Below are 24,458 nucleotides of genomic sequence, written 5' to 3' on the forward strand. Positions count from 1 at the left end.
TCTTCATCTGCTGTAAACCTGAAAGCTGAGCTGAAGCTAAGGCAGCTCAGGGACTTCACACCAGGGGAAGCATTTGCCCCCCAAGCCCAGCTGTGTAGGATGCTCAGAGATGCTCTGCTGATAGCACCCATGGCTGCAAGCCTTGCACAGCTCGTGCTGGAGCTCATACCAACTATGGGGGGAAAATCCACCTTCTGGGGTCCTGCTCCTGCGGTGCCTGACGCTGCCATGGGGCTCATGCTGATCTGTGTGATGCACCTCATCGTTTCTGATGTTAGGTCTAATGAGTTACAAACCCAAGGCTTTCACCTTCTCAGGTGCTGTATTTAATAGAAAACTGGGCAAATGCTCTTACTGGGAGTTTTGGCTGTGAGAGCAGTACAGCTTACGTGGCCCAGATCGGAGTGAATGCCATTCAGTGTGTTTGCTCTGAGTCACGCTCCTGTTTCCCAGGAAGATGAAGCAGCACAGGAGTTGCCTTCTCATTTTGACTACAGCTTTCCATCCCTGCAGAAAGCTGCTGGCCCTTGCTATGGGCCACACAGTGCCTCTGCAGCCCCCTCCCCATCGGCAGAGCACAGAGAGGAGCCTCTGCAAAGACAGCCCAAGCCATCGACCGTGGAGGCTCTTGTGCAACACTGCCCAAACCATGCAGAAATCCCGTCCCGTTCCTTCCACATCATCAGCTCATGGCTGCTGCTGAAACCCCACATGTGGCTGCATTCTCTCAGCCTGCAGAGCTGACAGCAGGCGGCTTGGATGGACCCACATCCCCTTCTCCCCTTGGTGTGAGTGGGCTCAGAGGAGCCTGCAGCAGAGCTCCTTTCCCAGCGTGGCTCTGCACAGAGCCAACAAGCAATTTCTTCTCCAAGACTGTGTGCACATCCTGACAATTTCATCATGCAAACTGTATGTCTTATTACCGGACAGGGTAAGTAGAAAGGAAGGAATGGAAGAGTTTTCGCAATGCTCTTAGATATTTCACTTGAAGCCCATTAGTTTGCTGGCCTAACAATCCCACATATAAACTCTGTGTATCTCCTGACCTCAGTGGTCTTTACCAGGACCTTTTCACTAATCCCCTCTGAACAGGATAAGGAATTTAGTGGGAATTTACCCTATAGCTCTTGTGAGACAACATGTTTCAACAGCTAACGTGAATACAGGGACAGCCACCTCTGTGCTGCTCCTGCGAGGGCTGCCAGCAAGTGCTCTCAAGATGGCCCATAGAAACCCTTGTCTTTTGAGACTCCAGGACACGGAAGCAAATGAAATCATAGAGAAGGTGGAAGGAAGATCTTACAAAATTAACTGCACAAAAATAAGGTTTTCTAATCCACCTGCTGCCTGAGAATGAATTCTACACCCTGTTAAGATTAGTTTTGACAAATATACATCTTTTCTTGACTTCTAAGAGAAAGAGCTTCCCTGGGAAACCATCCAGGGGGCATAAATACTGAGAATATGTGACTTGGGGATCCAAGCTTCTCTAAGTGCTTTTGCAGGCAGAGGAAACACGCAGCATGAGAATGAGCAGCCTCCAGTAAAGGGCTAAGTGAAAGAGGCGTTCAATTGCGACTAATCAAACCCGAGCACTAAAAGCCCAACATCACCGTCACTAGATGAAAAATCTGTTCACTCCCACAGTGTTGAATAAGCTCAGGTAGCCCCAGAGGCTCACGATCTCCATAAGCAAACTGACACTTCTTGGTGCAGAGATACACGTTCACAGCGTTTCCTACAAGTAACCGTCATGCCCTAGCTACAGTTAAACTATGCACATCCTCTCGCTGCCCATCCTTTGGGGACATCTTCTGCCAAGGACACCCCTGTGCAAGTTAATTGCACAGAGAGTTTTGAAGATGAGGTGAGGGACCTGCAGACCTAATTTTGGAGACGAGGACAAGGTCGGGGACTAGGACGGGAAAGGAGGGCAGAGCTGCAGGGAGCCGGCTGGGGCAGCCGGAGGACACCTCCAATGATGCAGGTGGGCTCCAGATCCATGCCCTGCTCAGACCATCCACACCAGCCTAGTCCACATATGAGGGATCCCATGAAGTAACAGCATGTACCTGGGTTTCTCTTGGCACATCTCATGGGTGTCCCTGCAGAGATGCAGTGTTACTCATTCCTAACCAGTTCTCTCACCAGGGCAGACAAATTGTCTCTCCTTCAGGACAAGGTGCCATGGGGCAAATAGCACCAGCAGGGGCTGGGTACCTTTCTTCCCTGTTACACTGGTACCTCTCAGTGTGACACAAAGCAAAGTGGCCCCCACACCTCTGGTGGAGGCTGAAGGCAGCCTACAGAGCTCAGCTAAAACCAGGTGAGGGTCTGGATTAACCCTGCAGAGTCTTCATAGTGAAGCAGGGAGCGATGGGGTCAGCAGCAGCACCCCCTGCAACAGCAGTACATCTCCCTGCTCTTCCTTGAGACTCCTAGGAACGATTTATGATTCAAACAACAAAGACCTGAGGAACTACAGCCTGCTCCAGCATCATGGCCCAATTTTTACAGGTCTGAGGTGCAGAGGGCTTCTGCACAGAAGCTAAGAGACAGGAACATCCCAGACAGGTACTTGCTGGTGTTTAGATGCGCACTTAACATGCACAAACCCTGCACCTGGCACACATCTCCAGCATGCACATGCATGGAGGAGGCATGAAGGCGCCCGGCTAAATAACATGAGATGGTTTGTATTCATTTACTGTAACATTTTGTCCTCGGGATTGCAATTCATCTCGCCTATTTTTAGCCATGTTCAGTGTAGACGACTGCATCTATGCTAGTTAAATTCTTTTACAGTCACAGTGCTGCTCAGCCTCGGCAACTCTCATGCTGTGCAGGCAAGTCACATACACTGTGCTCTGCAGGGGCCTGTTTCTCCCCACAAAGGGAGGCTGGCTGAGATTTAGCTATTTGCCACAAACCCTGCCCCAGACATCATTAAGCACTTTTAAAATCTTATCCGACCTCTCCTCACTTTACCCTGCCTTGCCATGTCAGCCTTCCACGATGCTTTTTTTCACTACCTGCAACTTTTCACATAACTTTTCCCTTCAGTTTCCTCCTTTTCCATCCCCTGATCCGCTTTTGCGCTCGGCTTCTCCCCGACTTCCCACTCTGCCTCCACCCCACAGCATCCACATCTCCTCCCGCTTTGCCCGTGCCATCACCCACGAGCGCCGGCTCCACCAGCCTCTGGCCCAGCTCTGCCCGCCCCGGTGCCCCACCTCGGGGCACCCACTCACTGGGTCCCTCCGTGTCCCCACACCCGAGTCCCCTCGCAGGCTCACCGCACGCAGCCGCACGCCGCCATCCCGGCTCTGCCCGGCCTCCTCCGGGCGCTGCTGCTCCGCTCTGCGCAGAGCGGGAAGCCGCAAGGACGCCTGCGATTTACACGTGGCTAAAGCAGATTCCCAGATGGCTTCGCAGCTTCCCTTGTATTCTCTTTAGCCTTCCTGGCCCCCGCGGTCATTTCCCTTTTCCACCTGCCTTTCCCCTTCGCTCCCTTCCTGTCCGTCTTACCCCTGCTCTCCCACGCCGCGCCGCTCCCCTCCCCACGGCCGCCCCATCGCGCACCCCTGCAGCCCCTTGCGCTCCCCGCACTCACGGCATCGCCTCCGCTTTGCAGTTTGCACCGGCCTTTGCCCGGCTGCAGCGCGAAGTGTCGCAAGCGGAGGGCAGCTGAAAAGACAATCAGCGAAAAGCTGGGGAGCGCCTGCAGCTAAACCTGACAAAACCCCGGAGAAAAGTGCTCTACTTCCAGCTGGAGCATGTGACGGGATCGAAAACCCTTTGTATGCCTCTGTGGGAACAACGAGAGGGGAAAAAAAGTAAGTGGTGACATGATGAGGCAGCAAAGAGACAAAACGTGGGACTAAGGGGAGGGAAGAGAAAGAGGAAAAGAAGAAAACAGGAAACCCCAGGTAGATTCTTAGAGGCATTTCACATGCTTTTTTTAAAAGCTGCACTTCCTTTGAGTTATCTGTGCTGGAGATATTTTCAACCCAGCTCCGCTTCCCTTGAAAGATTAATCTGGCATTCATTCAAGTCTCAGATGAGCTTGCAAAACATGAAAAGAAGCTGCAAGTGTCACTAACGTGTAAAACCAGCCTCAATTCTGAGATGGAGAACTGTGCATCTTCCTCCCTGAGGGTGTCTCTTACCCTCACCTGCCCTGACCTCCCCATGCCTCCCAGTAAGAGCAAATTTATTTTCCTTCCAAATGGCATGGTAGGCACCCTACGTAGGATCCTGATGATGTTGAGAGATTAATCTGAATCCAAGGACACCGAAGAGAAAGATGTCTGCTTCACCCCTGTGTGCACATTGTGTACATCATCCAAAAGAAGCGCTCTGTTTGCTTTCAGACAGAGCAGTGCCAGACCTGTGCCCCCTTGGCATGAACAACAGCCCTGATCTAGGGACAGAAACTGCAGTAATTTCACAATTGATGACTGCACTTTCACAAAATGCACTCAAACCACTTTTTCCATTGATCTGACGACTCTGGTTACTCAAACAGCTCCTCAGCTACTTCCTGTTCTGCTGGAGAGCTCAGCCACTCTGCTAAGCAGCACAGAAAGCAACCCAATTCTAACTTTATTTTGAGGTCATCACAAATAGCTGTGGTGGATGGCTTCTGTTTTTGTTCCAAAACTCTATTTATAAGCTCACTCCCACTGGAGGGCATGGCAATCTGACCTCTGCTGCTCCCTGAGATGCTGGTTCAGCATAGTTGCTGAGCTGAGCCCATGCACCACTGCTGACATGGTCCTCAACTCTCAGCACCAGTGAGCACAAGACAGGGGAGATTCTTTCTTTGTGCCACATTTTGTTGCTAGTCTGTCCATGCTGTGCTTCCCAAAGGATTCCTGATGGAGCCAGCTGGGAGGGGGATTTTGCAATGCGGGCAGCTCTCCGTGGTCTGGCCCTATATAAACAATGCACTAACCCAGCCCATATGTGTATTTTGTGTTATTCTTACCCTGGATCAGATTTATCTCTCATGCAAGCCCACCAGACTCTATGGAGCTTCAACAGAGTTGATTTAGCCCAGTCTCATTCCAGTCTTGCAACTGAGATGAAGCAACGTGCTAGAGCATCCATTCTTCTCCTTAAAAATGAGAGGGAAGTGCTGTTTGCTGGCCCTGGTTCCTGCAGTAGCAAAAGAAGACAGCAAGGGACCAGCAGACAGCAGCAAATAAAACACTTTCCAGTGAGATCAGCTGGAACCTCTGCTGCAAAATCAGCCACTGAATCTACACCTGGAGTCTCCCTTGCTTGTCCAAAAAACCCACAGGATCTTTCTGAGATTAGTGGTGAAATCTGTGGCTGATCATTACTCAGGATGAAAAATAAGTTGTCTTTTAGGGATTTAAAGGGATTAGCAGGTATTTTCCAAAGTATTTTATCTTTGGAGAATTTATTCCCCAACATTCTAAGCTGTGTTGCTTTAGAGATGTTAAGTGCCATCACTTTGTTAGTGTTTCCTGAGCCAAAGCTTGTTTCTCAAATCCCCATTCTGTTCAATAAACACTGACACCAAGTAATAACATTCACTATGTGTGTTGTAACCATGTGTTATGTTACAGCTGGCCACGCTGTCTAAACTGACTTACAATTTAATTTCCAAGCAAGTAACTTAATTGCATAGTGTATGGAAAATGTTGCTGTTGTTATGCAAGCCTCTGTTTTCTGACAATAGCCAGTAAAGCTGTTTTCCTCCCTTATTTTTATATCCTGGAAATATTCGGTTTGTTACGCCAACAGTAGTTTTAGCTGGTTTTCCAAAGGCAGCTGCTCTCCAGAAGACCGTCTGCATGTATACAATCTTTGCCCTCCTGATGTGATTTCCATGGAGTTAGCCCTGCAGATGGAGCACCTGAGAAAAGTGCACAGCCCACCAATGGGAAGAGGGATACACCCAACGTCCATGCCTTTGCTCTACGGATGAATTCCCTTTAAACATGTCATAGCTCTAAGGACAGGCTAAAAAGAAGAATCATAGAATCACAGAACAGTTAGGGTTGGACCTTAAGATCATCTTGCCTCCTTCCCCCTGGAGAAGCAAAGACACATGCCTAGCAGCTGGAAAGAAGTGAACGCTGTAGCACCTCAATTCAAGAGGCAAACTGGAGAATGTGTTGGCATATCCAATGAAATTAAACTGAAATCCAAATACCCTTATTGCTGCTAGAGAACATCTGGCGTCATGTCACACAGCACCTCTGCACCATTCAATGAGAAGGGGGCTTAGGACAGTTCAACAATCCTGCCTGGTATTTTCTTGAGCACTGTCAGAGCCTAAGAATCATGGAATCTCAGACTGGTTTGAGTTGGAAAGGACCTTAAAGCTCATCCAGTTCCAACCCCTGCCACGGGCAGGGACAACTTCCACTAGACCAGGTTGCTCCAAGCCCCCTCCAACCTGGCCTTGAACACTGCCAGGGATGGGGCAGCCACAGCTTCTCTGGGCACCCTGTGCCAGCGCCTCAGCACCCTCATCTTCCTAGTGTCTAATGTAAATCTCCCCTCTGTCAGTTTAAAGCCATTCCCCCTTGTCCTGTCACTACATGCCCATAGATCACTGTCCAAATGCTATTGTTTGGTTGGAAAGTTGAGAGTTTTGCTAAGATTGTACAATCTGCACTGAAGCACTGGCTCTGCGCTGCCTCCCCACTATAAGTTTAACATCCTTAGAGCTGTTTTCCCATCTCCTGGCAGCTGCCTGAGTTGCAAATCTCTGAATCACCTTCCTCTGTAGAAAAGTGATTATTTTTCAGACTAAACAAATGGACAGGGAAATGGTGTGAGCCTCTATGTACTGTTTGTATGGTCCCTATTCACTGATGACCACTTATATCTCTATCTGTGCCTCTACCTCCAGATTTTCCTGGGGAGCTGAGCTTGGCTTTTGGCAGAGATGTGAGAGTCGGATGCCACCTGCCATCGCAGGCCTCATGTACAAACAGGAAGGCTGATTTCACTTTGGTTCTGTATGGGCTTTTTGTTTTGGCTGGGGCAGGGAAGGAGAGCTGGTGTTCTCCGTGTGTTACATGCTCTGCCCTTCTGGCCTTTCTTTCCATTCAGTTAATTTCTCAGCTGGGAGAAGCAGCTACTTCAAGGGTCCATTTGCCCACTCCTGCAGTTTTAGTGTGAGCTCTGCCTTGTTCTCACAGCCCCCAGCCCTTGCCATCAGGTGGCTGAGACTCCAAGCTTTCATCTTTAAAAAGAAAGTACATTTACAGCCTTCTGGCTTGCAGAGAAAAGACCGAAAAAGTTGCCCTGAGTGCGAGTTAAAGGCATAAAACTAGGAAAACAAGCAAATAAACACAGCACTTCCAAATAAACACTGAGACATTTGGTGGTTTCTAAAGGCAGTCTCCATTGTCTGGGGGAGAGCTTGAGTTGGCAGTGTTTTAACAGTAAGTGCGTGGTCGAGGGAGCTGCAGAGCTGGTACACGCACCATGGCCTCTGTTCCTTGTCCTGCTGCAGGCACTAATCAGCCCCCTTGCAGGGGGACCCAGAGCTTACCCAGAGTAAGTGGCAGAGCCCTCACAGCTCCCATTGGTGCCACGGCCAGCACGGAGCATGGCCAGCTCCTCACCTCTACATCCCTCCATGTTAAAAGCATCTGTATTCTGTGCACCCCATAAGATCTTCAGTAACACTGAAATTACAGCAGGCCTGAAAAATACTTACAAACCTTCCTGTTGGAGCACCTCCCATATGAAGACAGGCTAAGAAAGTTGGGGCTGTTCAGCCTGGAGAAGGGAAGGCTGCGTGGAGACCTCATAGCAGCCTTCCAGTATCTGAAGGGGCCTACAAGGATGCTGGAGAGGGACTCTTCATTAGGAGCTGTAGTGATAGGACAAGGGGTAACGGGTTAAAACTTAAACAGAGGAAGTTCAGGTTGGATATAAGGAGGAAGTTCTTTCCTGTTAGGGTGGTGAGGCACTGGAATGGGTTGCTCAAGGAAGTTGTGAATGCTCCATCCCTGGCAGTGTTCAAGACCAGGCTGGACGAAGCCTTGGGTGATACGGTTTAGCGTGAGGTGTCCCTGCCCACGGCAGGGGGGTTGGAACTTGATGATCTTAAGGTCCTTTCCAACCCTAACTATTCTGTGATTCTATGATTCTGTTGCAGGTAAACGTTAGAGTCTTCCCATAAATGGAAGAGGTCTTTCCTATGACCCCTGCCCAGGAGGGACTGATGCTACAAAGTCTGCCATCCCACACCATGGTATCTTTTTTCTCCTCCTTTTGTGCCCGCGCCCTCCCAAGGCACACAGGAAAGGGGCTCAGAAGACATTAAAGGTAAATCTCAGCGAAGAAGGCTCCTCTCCAGACACCAAGGGATGCACTTCCCCCGAGGGAACGGCACAACAGGCAGAAAACTGGGGGAGAGTAAACTTAACAACGTCATCATACAGCAAACGTGTGTGTTCCCTTCCCCTCTGCCGGGGGAAACTCTGCGGCACGTTTTGGTTACAGCAAAGTAATTACTGGCTGTTTGCTCGTTTCCCTTTAATGAATCAGTTGACTGAGAGCGGTGTGAGTGTGGAGGGAGTGAAAGTCTGCACACTCCGGCTTCGCTGAAGGTTTCTAGATCAGATTGCAGGGCCCCAGGAGTTCGGGTTATTTTTCTAACTGATGCTCGACACTGCATCTTCCGGAGAAGCGGCCAGTTATCTACAAAACCTACAGCTCTTATTCATTTGATACCACAGGTTTCAGTCTGAATCACAGCAACATGTGGTTGACCTCAGATTAAAGTGCTTGCTCCATGGCATCAGACTTTAAGGTTGGGAGCTGGACGGAGTATGGATTTGTCTGTATCCGAGCGCAACCGAAAAAAACACTAGGGGAGAGGAGATGTTCACGTTGGGCTGAACACAGCTAAAATTGTAGGGCTGTGGAAGGAAAGCTCTGAAATGGTTCATTTGGAGGCAAAGCAAAAGGAGGTGTTTTATTTCGGGTTACGTAAGCTCTAAAAATCCTTTTCTCCTTTCAACGTGTTTTAACAGGGAGGTCAACTCTGAAGTGAAAAAATGCCATTTTGAATCAAATCTACATTTGAAATGCCTGCGAAACATAAACAAACCATTCCCAAAATGAAACAGTTCATTCTGAAAGTGTCAGAATGACACGCATTGCTATTTTTAACTTCCCTCCCTCTTCCCCCACCTCTGTATTTTTTTCTAGGCCAGAACTATTCAGAAAATGTGTTTGAATTTGTGAATCATTTTGACTCCCCCTCCCCCTTGACATTTGCTGGAAAAGCTCCTCTCTGCCAAAAAACTGTTCCTCCAGCTCCAGCCAGCTCCTACAATCTTCTGTCCTGCCAGGGTCTGATGGATGGGGCTGGGGGTCCCACTGCCTTGGGGATACAACACAGATGGTCCAAAGGAAGAGTGGGTTGGGAGGGCAAACCCCAGCATCTTTCCAGGCAGTGATGGGCTCTGTGGCACAGACCAGCCCGATCCTCCCTGAAAAAGCCTCCCCTGAGGCTGAACAGGGAAGCAGGCTCTAGCAGAAGGCACCACACAGAGGGAGTTCCTCATTGGGCTGTGGCTTCCAGATATTAGGGGAGTGCTTGGAGTTTTGGTTCTCTTGGAAAAACCTTGCACTCAACACCAGGCCCTGAAGGTTAAGGGGATGTACCATGGGGGGGGGGGGGGGCTTGGAGCTGCCTCCTATCAAGTTTGTGGGAATTCTGGCTTTGGTTTCAATGGAAATATGACAGCTCTGAGGCTTGCAATGCAATATAGAGGCTTGGTTCTTTGCAGCCTGGCAGTTCGTAGAACAATTTATGCCTTTGCAATGTGAGTGTAATGTTACTGCTCTCATTTGGGAGTATTTTGCTTCTACCCTGAAACTTTTAGCAAGTGGAAAACTTGGATCCTTTTCAGTCCTCACATCCAACCTATCTGTAAGCCTTGCAGATTTTTTCAGGATAACGGAGTCTTTCCAACCTACCCACCTGACTAAAATTCACCTCCAGGGCTCATCAACTTATATCTCAATTTCACATCTCAATAGCCTTTCCTCTGCAGGCTTGCTCTGCAAAGGTCCACGAAATCCACTGCTGAAAGATGGCTTTGTGAACCTGTCATTCAGGCCCTCTGCAGCTCTCATCCTCCTCACCTTGACTCCTTCTCCTGAGGTGCAAGTTTAAGCTGCTTGGCTTTTCTTTCAAGGCTGTGATTTATTCTATCCCCATCACTTCTTATTTCAGTGCTGAAAGGTCAACTCCTGTGTATGCTCAAGCATGAGATCAGCCTATATTAAACAGGCTCCTCTGAGATTTCTCCCTTCTGGGAAGGGTTCCATCCACAGGAACAAGCCTGGGATTTGGAACTGCCTTTAAGCTGCCCGGAAGCTCCAAGACCAAATATCAGAGCTGGTTGGGCTGTACGGTACAGTGACAGACAGGAAGAGACAAAGTGGCATCATGCTACCTCTGCATTTCCCTCTCATTACCAGCCCAGCAAATGGTCAACATTATGGTCACTTGTGACCACCTGGTCTCCCATGCTGCCTTCCTTGGCTTGAAAAAGCCATTTCAGCAACCATGGGTAATATAAGAGAAAAGGGGCTTTGAGGAGAGAGGCCAAGTCCTTTCTCTTCAGGATGAGATGTAGATGAGGGGCTGCTAATAGTGGAGGAGCTGAGCTACAGCCCTGGCCTCAGATCATTTGTTTTAACCTGCTCTGTAAAGGGGTTTCCGTGCGAGCTGGACGACATTAGTCGCTCCGTCCCCTGAGCAAGGGTCTGGTTCAGTTCAGAGCTGCTTTTCCAGAAGTTCATCTTGAATGTATGAGCTTCCCACAGATTATTTTCAGTGGTGGTACATCTTGTTTGTGTGTGAGGGTGGGAATGTGACATCCGAACAGGCAATCCTGTTCGCGGAGCAAAAAGATCAAGGTTAGTTCCCACTCTGCTGAAAGTACGGAAAGGAAACACAGGATTTGTCGAGCAGGGAGAGATAAACTGGATGGGGAACATTTTATATACAAATTCCTAGGAGAACATTAAAACAATGGAGCTGGGAGAGGACACTCGTCATGGTTTTTTCAAACAATGGGTTTCATATATTCTGTTAAAATACAACAGTAATTCAGGTGGACAGAGATAAGACACAGCTCTAAAACCTCTTTCCTTTGTTTCATTTCTGGACGCCCTGGTCTCCACCCCGGTAAGACATTCCTACCAGGAAACCCCAGGGTGAAGGGCTGTCTAACTAAATACAGCTCCAAGGAGATAATAATTAACAGGCTCTTTCTGAAGCTGCTCAGCAATTGCATTTCTGAGGGCCTCCTACTTCTGTGACCACATGCCTTACTTTCGAGGTGTATTCATTAACGGCAGCCTGACACTGCCCTAAGCAGCAGGAATGGGGGTTGCTGCATGGGGGTGCAGTGTGTGCCAGGCCCTGGAAAGAGCAGGATGAGATGGTGGCACTTGGAGGCCAGTGTGGTGCCAGCAAGCAGTGCCCAGCAATCCTTCTCCTGGTGCTGCGTGACAGGCACCTGCCTGGCAGCATAGGATCCCATGCTTCCATCTGCAACAGCACCCAAACGTGGAAATACCACCCAGGAGCCTTTCATGGCCACTTTGTGTGGGGACTGAGGACAGCACAAGGTACGAGGTGATGCTGAACTGGCCTCAATGGAGCTAAGATGACGCTATGCAGGCATGGATTAAAAAATAAAACGGAATTGGGCTCCATTTCAGAGTTCAAAGAAATGTTTGAACCTATGGGCACTGATTCAGTCTCATCTCTAATTATATCCCAAGCTCAGCCTTTTAACTAGTTCTGTAGTCCTCAGTAAGGGCCACTTTGGAGTTGTCACTTGAGTTCCTTGCCAATCCGTTGCTGGATTTTCCACTTGACATTATTAGGGGATTAAGTTGTTTGTCTCAGCATCTTTTATCTGTCCCATTGAGTTTCCAACAAACAGACTTTAACCAGACCAGAGAAAATAGGAGAAAAAAAAACCCGAACACTTCCAAGATATAATCCTGGTTTGGGATTTGTAAATTATTGTGTAAACTTATTACTTTGGATATGTAAACTTTGTTGACTCCTATAATCTGGAATGTATTAAAGAAAACTGTAGGCATTACAACATGTCATTGGATTATACTGTCCTGATTCAGCTACAGCTGTGGAAGAAATATATAACAGGAGATCCTGTGGAGTTATACATTTTAGACTTAGATCATCAATTGCCATAGAGAAGATAAAAACAAATGTAGCTGAGCCTGGAAAGAATGTTGCTAAAATTGGAGGAGCATTTAATGTGAGTAGCCTAGGGGTGCAATAACTTTGCCTGTGGCTTAACAAAACCCACCCACATAAAACATACCAAGAGTGACTGCAGATTGGACTCTCTGATCTGCAGGCTGCCAAAAAAGCAAACCTGACTTTTTTCCCCTTCCTACAGATGCAAGTTTGAATGGTCCCTGCAGAGCATTAAATATATATTACCCATAATAGCAACCTTATTACAATTGGACGTGTTGCTAATTCTCCCCCAGTTGCTCTGTACCTTGCTTGCAGTGGGAGGATGCCCCTGGACATCCAACAGGGCTTGTGGCTGCCAGCAGAGCAATTCCTATGGCCCACATGGTGAGAAGGAGCCTGCTCACCTCCCCCTCAGCCCTGCCCTTCCTTGGCACCCCATCTTCTCTCTTTTGAGGACTCCCTCCACCACTGCATTTAAATACCCATTCAATGAAAATGTTAGCTCAACGGGACAAAAGCAATTCCTACGCTTCCCCAAAATGCCTTCTCAAAGTGCAGCTGCAGCAAACAGGGCTCAGCGGTGAGCTGGAGGCCAGGCTCTGCTCTGCCCTTTTCCCGAGCAGCAGGGACCGGAGATTGTTTAGTGAGGAACAAGAAAACAAACATCCAACCCTAAAATGCACTTTCCAAGAAGTCACCCTGCAGATCCTTCCACTTATAGAACTCCTGACCCCGAAGCTCTGTGGCACTGCACCTACCAACAGGCAAAACCCCCATGGGGACCATGTCTCTGGTCCATTAATTCAGTATAATGTTGGATTTACCTTGAGATGTAACTGGATACATGCAGGGGGGAGCAAGGTGCAAAACGATCAAGGACCGAATCTGCAGCATGCTCCTGCTGGCTTCAGCAGAGCTACAATAGCTTTTATCAGCATTTTATCTGACCCTAACAAAAGGAGCAAATTGTTTAGCAAAGGAAGAGGGTTCTTTGATTCTATCTTGCTGCAGATGAATTGCCCAAGCAAGGGCAAAGGGACAGGAAGTGAAGGGGGAGGAGAGAGAGGTGATGCTGAAGGTAGGTGCTACCATTGTTTAGCCCTCTGGTAACTTCCACTCGGAGCTGTGTTTGTGCTGTCCTCTTCTGCACACACTAATGGGGGCAGAGGGCTGGGCCTGCTCCCTGGCACAGCCATCCTACACCAAGACGTCGTGCTGGTTATTCCTGGTATTGACACATTGGTCTTCATTCAGGCAAAGCCCAAAGCATTCCAGCTGTATGGAGTTCTGTGGCAGTGAAGACTGCAAGACTGAGACCTGTTTCACACAGTCCAAGACCACTATTTTCCAAAACCTCAAATACAAGACTTAAAAGTCCAGGATGAAAGCCCAGAATCCAAAGATGAACCCTAGGCAAAACTCACATCAATTCAACAAGGTCCACACCACAGCAACTGTGGGTGCTGATCTCCCTGCAAAAGCAAATGTGTGACTCAAGCAATTGAGACAATCTGATTCTGCCCTTTGAATGAAACCCATTAAAATGTCCATCAGTACATTACTCCAGAGCCCATATACGTCTTTCAGGGAGGTGAGGGATGTTTTACTATTACTTAAAACCACAACAGTGCTGAATACTAGTGCAGTTCCTGTTGTGTACCACTGATCAGATAATACACTGTACTGCTTAAAAGAAGAAGCTGTAAGCGCTGAGCACTTGTTGGTTTACCCCCTAGATCTCCTTTCAAAAGCAATCCTTGTGTTTTGGCTAGCAATAAATCTTAGATCTGAAAGGAAGAATTGAATTCCTTCTTCTGGGCTCTTTTTCTACATCATTAATGAAAAGAATGTTCTTTACTATAAAAATCACACTTCTTTCTTCGCATAGCTGAATTGTATGATCACATTGAAAAGAATATTGTGAGAGGGAAGAGGCTAGTACAGGTCTTAGCAGCTTACAGCAGCTTCAGACTCCAGTACTGCCTACCTCTTAGAAAGTAAGGTCAGAAAACACCAGCGCTCAGTCAATGCAACTGCTTCTGACTGTGGCAGTGAGGATCTCCACAGGCATGCAGGCTGTGGTGATGAACTCCCACCGTGGCTGGGAAAGATGAAGCTGCAGTCTACATCTTCCAAAAGCTTCCACCGATTCAGGGTGCGTTCATGGCACACACACTCAGGCTGAAGCTTGCCGCTGGAGACCCTGAGCTTCTGAACAGATACCAGCTCATGCTAAAAGGCACTGCTGGGTGATCATCCCTGTTACAGAGCAGATCACATGTTTTGCTGCCTGAGCACCGATTTAAAATTAGCCAAATCAGAGGCTTTTGAAGCTGGCAGAACTCAGACTGCAGCAGCTTCCTAAACCACTTGCAGCTGTTGTGCAGGTTATGCATGACCTGGTTTTTTATAGGCATGGATAAGAATGAAATGCTGATAAAGTTTATAGAAGACATCCATGAAGACTTTAGAAACAGATTCCTCTGTCTTAAGCACACTTCTGGAGTAGTCCTCAAGATCGCATCAAAGGTGAGACTTATTCCGAGGAGACATGTCAGCCCTTGGCTGACATCTAAGCAAGATGAATTCCATAAAAGGGCCATTTCAAATGACCTACTGCCCAAAAAGTCACGTTTGAGAGTAAGAGATTAGGCTGCAAAGTTACTCAGAGATTTGAAAATGTTAACATTTAGTTTTCACTGTCTGTTAAATATTAACATATCTTTCTTAGAAAGCTTGGCTGGGCTTCACTGGAAGAAAGCAGAACAAATTTACTGCACAAATTTACCTACTGGTATAAACAAAATAATCTCTAACCATTACAGAAGGCTAATCTTAGCTGAAGTGACATTTAACATCACACATAGCTGCCATTATTTCTCTAGTGAGTTAGATTTACATATAAAGAAAACATGAGCTCAGCACTGGCTCTCAGTCATTGCATGGCATGCGAGAGCTCAGTGCTGTGCTAATATTTTCTTCACATGCAAATCTGTCCTAATACATTATAGAAATAATATGGAAAACATGAGGCAGGTGCTGACTCTGCTTTGATTGGGTTTTGTCATTGCAAGGTAAAGACAAACTGTAAGGTTTCCACTGATCCAGGATCTTCATTCTGCAGATGTTCAGCTTAACACCTGAAAGGTCCAACTAGACAAGCTCCTGACATCCTGCAATTCCCATCAGAAAGGGAGGAAACCTGGATGTTTGGGTGATGGGCTTAATGTTTGTTCTTCCTGCACCTCAGAAATGCTTTGGGCTCTTCTTCCCACTTTTTATGAATGCTGTCAGTGTGAAATTGCTTGAGAAACAAAATACTCAAGAGACAGCAGCTGTGCTAGCAAGTAGGTCCCTCTGTGAGAAAGATCTGCTACGTGCCATGTAATTCCTGTGCTGTCAATCATGGAGAATGTGAGCACAGAAGAAACCCTTCCCAATGAGCTTCAAAGTGCTGCTGAAAATGGACTTGAAATAGCACCGTATGTCTCTCTTTGGGTAATGGCAGCATCTTCCCTTAGCCTCTGTGGGTGGGAGCTCATAAAAAAGCTGCTTATTTCCCAAGAAGGCCACATGAGTAGGTAGGAGATATGCTACCAAATAGAGAATGGTGCTTTGTGAACTCCCTGGAGTGCTCAGCCTCCATCTGCAAGAAGCCTGAAGCTCTGCCCAGCCCTTTGGGCACCAGGGGCTCTTGATCTCATCCCAGCAGACAAAAGACACTGTTCTGTCAGTCTGCTGAGTGTGGTGCTCTGACAGTGGAAACACAGGGGTATTCACCTCATTCTCCTCTTCCCCATAGTCTTCCCACAGTAGGGCTGAAGGAGGCTCCATCCTCTGGCAGCTTACCCCGTGTGCTAAGCACCTTTCCTGATCAATGATATGCATTAGTAGAGTAATAGTTGCTCTTCAGAGGGAGCAAGCAGGGCCCTAATGCGCTAGACATTATACTAATACTAATTTGGTGGTACCACTCACAAGCTCATAAGCTTAGTAGCATTTAAGACAAATATGGTGGGAGGAAGGAGTAAACTACATAAACACAGTCAGCATAAAGATATACATTCACGGGGCTTGCATGCATCAGCATAGCCATGTGGTCAGGGTTTCTATTACAGAGACTTCCTGATCACGGTGACAGCTAGGAAAGGGAATGAAAGTGTATTTCATTTGACCGATTTTTATAGGAACAAATCAGGAGCACTGTTGTCAGCTTATGCCTTGGATCATGTCAAAGAGAAACAAGCAAGGGTCCCACAGGCCCTTGGCTGACACTAACCCCTTTTGAACTCGGCTCCTTTCAGAAATGCGTTACAGCCATTGTGAGTCAAACAAATAAATCAATTAAAAAAATCGCCTGTCAGCAGCAACGCCATTAGCTTTTTCCAAAGGCTCTTGCCATTTTGCACAGGTTAATGGAAGCCTCTTACTCTGAGCAAGCTGCTCTGCCTGTTGAAAGCAGCAGAGGTTTCACAATGTACCCAGAGTCGCCTGATTACTATTCTGTCGTATGTCCTTGTGTTTCCACAGCGGCTGTGGGAAAGCCAGGAAGAGGAACACTGCACTGTCTTGCACTGTTTTTCCAGAAGTGTGGCTTTTTTTCCTCTTGACATATCATTTTTCTATAGTACACACTTGCACAATTTCTGCCTTTCCCCCACGTGCCTGTTGCTTTGTCTGTAGCTGCTGAGGAGTTGACAAACCACGGGATTTAGGATGAGAACAACTCATTGTAATGACCAGCACTGGAATATCTTTTGCTTAAGGAGCACAGCCAGCTTCCAAGCCAAGCCTCCCGCTGCTAAGTACACCTTGCTCTATCAGCTCTCCCTTGGAAGGAGCAAACAGGGTTCCCCAGCCACAGCAAAACTCATAGACTTGTATTTTCCCACTGAAGTCAATGGGAGTCACAGCTAGAACGGGGCTTATTTAGGTTGTAAATCCCCCTTTTAGTAGCAGGGCTGCTGCCTTGGGCTACCTGCGCCACTTGGAGCCTAAGACAGGGTAGCACCTTCTCACTCCCCTATATACCCAACCTGTGTGACCAGCAGGAGGGGAGAAGTCTTCCCTCGGCATGAGATGTGCCAAGATGGAGAGAGGCATCTCCCAACAGCCACTTGTTCATGGCTTGGGAGGTGGGTGAGTGGAGACACTCGCTTCTTCCCCAAACTGCCCGTGTCTCTGTCACAGGGGGCATGCAGTGAGCGCTGCTTGGCAGCACTGTCAAACCACAATGTCCCATCCCAATGTTCTGCCTGGACAGGCCACCCCTCCCACACAGCCTGAGAAGTGTCATGGGCTCAAGTGTCTTTGAAACCTTGCAAGCGTCAATAAACAAGTGTGGGGTTTCTCCAGCAGCAGCCCACAGCCGGGGGAAAGCCACACCTGCAAAAGGCCTTACATGGAGGTTTACTCAGACCTTAAGTGGATTTGCAATTAGACAACAGCAAAATGTCAGATTGCTCTTACTGTCACTGCACTTCACAAGCCTGCTGTAATCATGGCAGGGTCACCGTTTCCCAGTGCTGCACAGTCCACTGGGCACTAGTGCACTCCAGGGACAGGCAATGCACTGAGTAAACCATTTCAATAAACAAAGGCAGAGCCCGTATCAGCCACAGAGCTGGTCCAGGTCACGGTGTCCAAAAAAACTGGCCACAAAACCTCCCTCCCTTTTGCTAGGCAACATCATTTTCTAACTGGCCAATTTGCAAACCCAACCACAAGTGAAGTTTACTACCTGCAGAACAAATGGAGGATGAGTCCGTGCCAGCCGGAGGGATCTGCCCGCTTCCCGGGGATGCCAGAAGGAACTACAATAGACAGCCGGACATCCCTAACAGATTTGCTTAGCCAGACGGCCTCCAGAAAGGAAGGGCAGAAGCCAGCCTGCTGTTTATCAAACCTGTAAGCATGCTATATGAGATATGCAGCACAGACCATATCTGCAGCAAGAACTGCCTTCCTGCCGCTTGTCATTACGTCTCCTCCAGGTATGACAGCCATCCCCTGTGCCAGCACCACCCAGTGCAGAGAGGCAGGGCTCTCTACCCGCCAAGCGTTTATCTACTCAACCCAGCCATGATGTTGGTTTCTGTCAGTTGAGGTCTCTCAGGATCTATTTTGATGGAAAAATATGAGTTGCAGAGAGAGCTTCTCACACATTCTCCCTCATTACACAACTCATTTCCAGACCCTGTGCGTTGTTAAAAGGAAATAGAGAGCTCATGAAAACAAATGAGTGTGCAACCTGAGACTGCTTCAGTAGCTGCCTTCTGCTGTCTTTATGGATTTAGAAGATGCTGCCAACCGGTACACAAAGTTGGGTGTTATGTATATGAATCAGCTTTGAATTACTGGGCACTGGCACACAATCCTGCTGAGAAGTTCACTATAACCTGCCAAAGGCAGTGATCAGCCCTGCATGGGACCTGTGGAGCCCAGCAGAAAGTATCACTGTAAATGAGCCCAGCTGCTCCTGCTGAGAGGACTCCAGCACTGAAACACAAAACCAAGCGCACCTCCTTAGGCTGCCTAACATATTTTGACCACATCTTCATCTCATCTAGCTTGGAGTAATCCCACTGAGCCCAGGAGATCTTAGACCTGATCTGAGCTAGCTCTGATCCAGGCCTCTGGACAATAAAAGCAAGCCTTGCCTGTTCACTGCCGAGTCAACAGCCTGGCTGAGCTCACTGGGGGCCATGGGAGGCTGTGCAGAGTCAGCTTCAGGCTCCAGGAAGCTTTCCACAAGAGTGTCAGGCATGATTTTGCCCATCAGCGAACTGTTTTCAGCAGCAAATCAGTGAGTGGGATCTGGCAGTAGGAACAGTCATTAGTATGGAGAATAGAGCAGAGATTACTACAGCTCATGCACACAAAACCAGCAGAATTTAATCAGCAGAGTGATTGTAGCAGCTCCCAAAGGGAGCAAGCTGATTCATCAGTCAAGAGCCCCAAGATACAAAACTGTCTGCAGAGATGATGAGCCACAGGCTTGTAACTTCATTAAGTGTGCTTTTACTCGACTGCTTCTCCATCCTGAGCAGGGCTGAGATCTTGGAACACGACAAAACAAGTAGGAAAGCAAAAATATGTAATTCAGCCTGCTGTGTGTTTTACAAACCACAGTCAGTCCTTCACAAGTTGGATACCTTCACTTAGATGTTTCCCTGCTCTGGTCTTCCTCATGTCACTGACCTTAGCAAGAGTTTCACTGTCATGTGTCTGTGGGAAGTTAAACATATTGAAGCACACCACTGAAAGTTGCTGGGCCTTTATCAGACTCCAAAATTAAGGAACCAGTGGGTTATCCTGCATTTTTCAGGGGCTGTCAGTGTGAGGCTCCACAGCTGATCTCAAATCAACGTAACATCTCACAGCCAGGGGATGGGAGAGCCCATGTGCTGGGGGGAGAGCCTGGTGATGCGCAGCCTGCAGTGGGGCACAGTGGTTCAAAGCCCTCTGGATAAATGGGGCAGAGCATGCTCTGTGCAGAGCATTCAGAAGTGGAATAAACTGCCCAGGTGACGCAAGAAATCCCAGGAGTGTCTGCCTTTGGGAAGCACATCAAAGCCCTCCTCCCCGAGGAGACCTTTCTGCTTTAAGGGTGATACAGCACTGCTGCTTTCTCTCACCTGACGCCTCTGAGCCAGCCCCACCACAAAGATCCAGAAACAAATGAACTTGATGTAAATACCAAATAAAAATATGCTTACCTAAAATATAACATACCCCACAAGCAAAAGGTGTTCTTCAAAAGGGGAATTACCAGAAATTCTAGTGATTTTTGCTTCCATGTGAAAGGCACACAGACACTATGGTGATGGGCATCAGAATAAACTTCAACAGACAGTTGGCCCACACAATTTTGACTCCGAGGAGGAAATATATTCTCCCTTAGGCTCATGTAAATCATGGGAAACCTCCAGCACCCAGGGAAGCTGTGCTGAGGAAAAGCTGAGGCTCCTAACCACATGTCAGCAGAAGGCTGCATTACTGGGTGTATATTAAGCACACCAGCAGGCAGCGTGCAGCACCAGGGAAGCCTTGCAAGGACCGTGCACAGTGGGATGGGTCCTGATCCTCTCTCCTGCATGCAGGGGATTTTCAGACTGGGAACAGGGATCAGTTTTTCATGTAAGGGAAAGCAAATGCCGCTAAGCAAACGGAAAGTTTCTCTGCAGACCTCTGCTTTGACAGACCTCTGCCCTCCCTCTGCAGCAATGCCTTACGAGCAAGAATGCTGTCAGCCCTCACCCCACCTCCCCAGTGCTGGTGCAAGACTCACCACTCGGGGCTTCTGCTGGTCCAGGGTCTGCAGGAAGGCTGGTGTCTGGTCCAGGGTGCGCTCAGGGTCGCTGGAGATGTCCTCCTCGGACTCCTCCCAGGATGAGGAGAAGCCTGTGGAAGAGGCTGAGGACGACGACAGCTTCCGGACGGGCAGGCTGCTGGGGGGCACGGCGCCCGCCTCCTCCTCCGGGCCCCCCAGGTCCGTGACAATGACAGCGGGGATGCTCCCGCTGATGGCTGGGCACTGGCCCTCATGTCCTGTAGGGGCCACCACCACCTCGTCTTGCTGTGGTGCAGACCCTGATGGCCCCAGGGGGCTGCTGCCCACCGCCAGCCCTACAGTCGGAACCACCATCACCACTGAACTCCCCGAGGGCTCTGCAGCGCTTGGCCAGACTTGCACGCCACCAACATCAGGGGCCTCACTTTTCTCATAAGCTTGTGGCTGGGATCCACTTCCAAGTCCCACCATTGGCACCGTGGGGCTGGCAGGTCGGGATCGAGCTGGCTGTGGGCTTCGTGGCGGCTGGGCAGCAGAGCTGTGCGCTTGGATTTGTGCCTCAAAGAGCCCCACTTTCTGGTTCACTTGAACATTGTGCAGCTCCCGCTGAAGTTGCCGTGCCATGGGGGGTCCTGGCTGCCCCTCCTCGCCCCGGCTGCCACGCCGTCCCCTGGGGCTGCCCGGCGGCTGCACAGGCTCTTCAAGGGGTGGGAAGAGGAAAGCGGGTCCACGATGTGGGGAGCGGGGTAGCACAGGGGCCGGGCTGAAGACAGGGAGTGGACGGCAGCTGCCGGGTGTCTCCAGGCCCCTGGGCAGCACTTGTCCTGGAGGAGGCGGCGTCTTGCTCCTGCTGCTCGTCACCTGGCTGTTGCTATTCATCATCACCAAGCTATTGAGTGCATAGCAGTACACAGCCATAGTAGTCAGCCGGGGCGCACAGGGGGGCCGCTGCCGCTGCCTCCTCGGCACTCAGGCTCCGCGGGGCTGCCCAGGGTCTCTCCACACTGGGACCAGCAGCATCACTGGGAAGAAGCAAGGGAGCTGGGCTGGCCCCGGCCTGCAGCTCCATAAAATGCGATGGCTGGAGAAGGAGAAAGAGGCAAGTGGTGAGAACAGCTCTGCACTCCCCCTTAAGCTCACCCTCCAGCTGTGCACACAGCTGGCCAGACTCTTCCCTTCCTGAGTGCCTCCTCCTATCCCTGCACACACCTTCCTGCATCCCCAGTGTGCCACCCCTGGGAACATGGCCCAGCCTGGTCATCACAAGGGTCTGAGCCAAGGGGAAATCAAGTCTAGGGCTGTTTCCCCCTTTTCCTGCCTTCCCTGCCAGCGGAGGCAGCTGCAGCACCAGTGTCTGAGAGGACATACAGTCAGCAGCTGTTCCCGCAACAGAATTTGGGAGTTATGGTCAACTGGTGTGAGCTGAAAGAAGGGAAATACTCCAAACAGCTCCAATTTGCCACCTTCTGGTTTGTCCCCTATGACCGAAATCAAGTCTCCAGCATGGATTTCTGTTCAGTGACACACTGCTTGCAGTTTTCTGTGGTGTGGGACCACGTCTCCACCACTGCCATAACCTACCATGTGCAACAACACACACGGCTTTGCATATCTTCACGCATTCCCTGTCTATACATGCCTCCCCTGTGCTCATCTGCCTTTACTGCACACGCCTCTAAGTCACAGCCAGACCCCACAAAGAGATGCGTGGTGGTGTCTGCTCTGTTTTGTGTGTGTAAGCGTGTGAGAGACTTGACTTCTGTAGGTGGCTCTCTGTGCCCTCTGCACTTCAGTATACCTTCCTTCATGCCCGTCTGCTCCATGTGCCACTGGAGCTGCAATCCCCATCCCATGCTGGGGCATGGGAACTTACAAGGTGTACACAAACACGCTGGCTACATGAGTGTGCAGGCATGTTTACACACGTGTGCTAACTCTGGCTATGGGTGTACACGTCTCTGGCAGCACATGTGTGTGATGCTGTCAGGGGTAGCCCTGTGCCTCCCCGTGCGCCTCCTTGCAGGTAAATGCCCACAGGTCCAAGCACAGTCCGCAGTGACTAAAGGCTCCCCATCCCTCCAGGCACTGCTGGGAGGCAGCGTGCGGCTCAGCAGAGCCCGGGCAGCGCGGACACCCACTCTCTGCAGTGATCCCCGGCACTGCAACGCTCTCAGCTAAGCGAGCACCAGCACAAGCTCCTCAGCCATATACCGGGTGCGGGACAGCCCGCTCGGCCCCGGGGCACCCCCCTGCCCCTCCGCCAGGGCCCCACCTCGTCCCTTCCTCCCCGGGGCGGCAGCTCGAGGGTGCCCCGGCCGAGGGGTCGGCCACGTCCCCGTCCAGTGTGTGTGTCCCAAGCCGCTTACCTGGGGGCAGGATCCGCGCCTCCCTCAGTGCCGCCGCCGGCCGCGGGGCGCAGCGGGACCCATCTCCGCGGGCGCGGGACTCGTTCCGCGGGTCCAGCCGGGCTTCCTCCCCCTGCGCGGCAGCGAACGGGCCGGGGGACGCCGGGTTCCCCCGCTTCGCGCGGCTGCGGAGACTGCGCGGGTGGCTCCGCGCTCCGGCCAGGTCCGCTCCGCGGCCCCGGTGCCCGCTCCCTGTGCGGCTGGAAAGGCGGAGAGAGGAGGTGGAGGAGGAGGAGGAGAAGGAGGAGAAGGAGAGGAGAGGCGAGGAGGAGGAGAGCGGAGGGAGGGGGTAGGAGAGCAGGAAGGAAGTTGTGAGCCTGTCTGGGGTTGAACTCAGCGGAACAAGTTTCTTTTTTTTTTTCTCTCTCTGCTCGCTCGGCTGCAGGGAAATACTGAGAAAAAAAAAGTTTCCATTGTTAACTAAGAGAGGAAAAAAAAACACACCGCCGCCGCGTGCTGGCCGCTGTGGGTTAAAGACACACGAAGCTGTTTTCCAGCGCCGGCCGGTCCCGGGGTGGGGGTATCCCCCTGCCTGGCATCCCCCCAGCTTCCCCCTTCCCGCATCCCGCCGTGGCATCCCGCTCCACGCGCATCCCCGGAACGCGGAGCTAGCGGCCTCCGCGGCCGCAGGCGCCCAGCCCGAAGGCACGGAGCAGCACAGCCCTTCGGCGCGGATCCCCCTCCCCAGGCACAGCCACCGTCCCCCTCGACCTGCTGCTCTTCAGCACTTGGGCATCCGCACCCGAGCTAGGCTGGTGCAAAGCACCCCCTGCCCGGCGGCACGGCTTCGGGTGAGCGCGTCCCGTGGCAGTGAGATGACCCCCACAGCTCCAGACGCCAAACACCAGCGCTGTAGGCACATCCTCTCGGTTGTAGGCACATCCTCTCGCCGTTGCATTGCTCCAGGTTTAGGCAGGGCCGTAGCTAACCTGTGCTGGCCACTGCCCTTGGTAGGCCACAGACAGCTCTTCCTGAGCTCCCGCGGCCCCCAGGCACGGGTACCGCTTGGCAGAGGGAGCAGGGCCTTGGCTATGGTACAACATGATTTCTGTATGAAGATAGATCATTGGAAACAGTTGTCTGTACGTCAGCACTTCGGGAGAGCAGGCACTGCCATTCGCTCTCAAAGGAGCCTTCAAGGTCAAGCCCAGATGCAGTTTTGGGGTTGGTCTGCAATGGCCAAGGGGGAGGGAGAGGGGAAGAAAAGAACAGCAGAAATCTGTATCTGCTAGGATTTCCCAGTTAGGAATTTCCCCTAGAGAGGGGAACTGATGTCACAGCAGATCGGCTCCTTGTAATTAAGACAGATGTAATTAAGACATAACCTCTAGAACATAAACAGGGGCAGATCTCCGGATCTGCAGAAGGTGTGGATTGCCAATCCCACAGGCAGACAGACAGAGACACCCAAAATGAGCTTATGTTTGTTTTTCCAGTAAAAGAAATGCTATTTTGAATTCAGTGCAGGAACAGGGATTTTTAGACTCTTTCCACTCCAACCCGT

At 50.2% G+C, this 24,458-nt stretch overlaps 1 protein-coding gene across 1 annotated transcript in view; it reads right to left on the reverse strand.

Moving 5' to 3' along the window:
* ITPKB (inositol-trisphosphate 3-kinase B) overlaps positions 1 to 23,096 on the reverse strand; it is a 68,360-nt gene extending 45,264 nt beyond the window's left edge. The window contains exons 1-2 of the mRNA XM_057400034.1: positions 22,916 to 23,096; positions 20,547 to 21,630 (exon numbers count right to left, since the gene is read on the reverse strand). Of these exons, the coding sequence (XP_057256017.1) occupies positions 20,547 to 21,467 (921 nt within the window). The 5' untranslated portion in view covers positions 21,468 to 21,630; positions 22,916 to 23,096. The remainder of the gene's footprint in view (positions 1 to 20,546; positions 21,631 to 22,915) is intronic.
* Positions 23,097 to 24,458: the final 1,362 nt, after the last annotated feature.

Source organism: Pezoporus wallicus, unplaced genomic scaffold (assembly GCF_028554395.1).
Source record: "Pezoporus wallicus isolate ANWC-B61680 ecotype Strahan unplaced genomic scaffold, APGP_CSIRO_Pwel_v1 contig_7339, whole genome shotgun sequence".
In the NCBI taxonomy this organism is placed as follows: Eukaryota; Metazoa; Chordata; class Aves; order Psittaciformes; family Psittacidae; genus Pezoporus; species Pezoporus wallicus.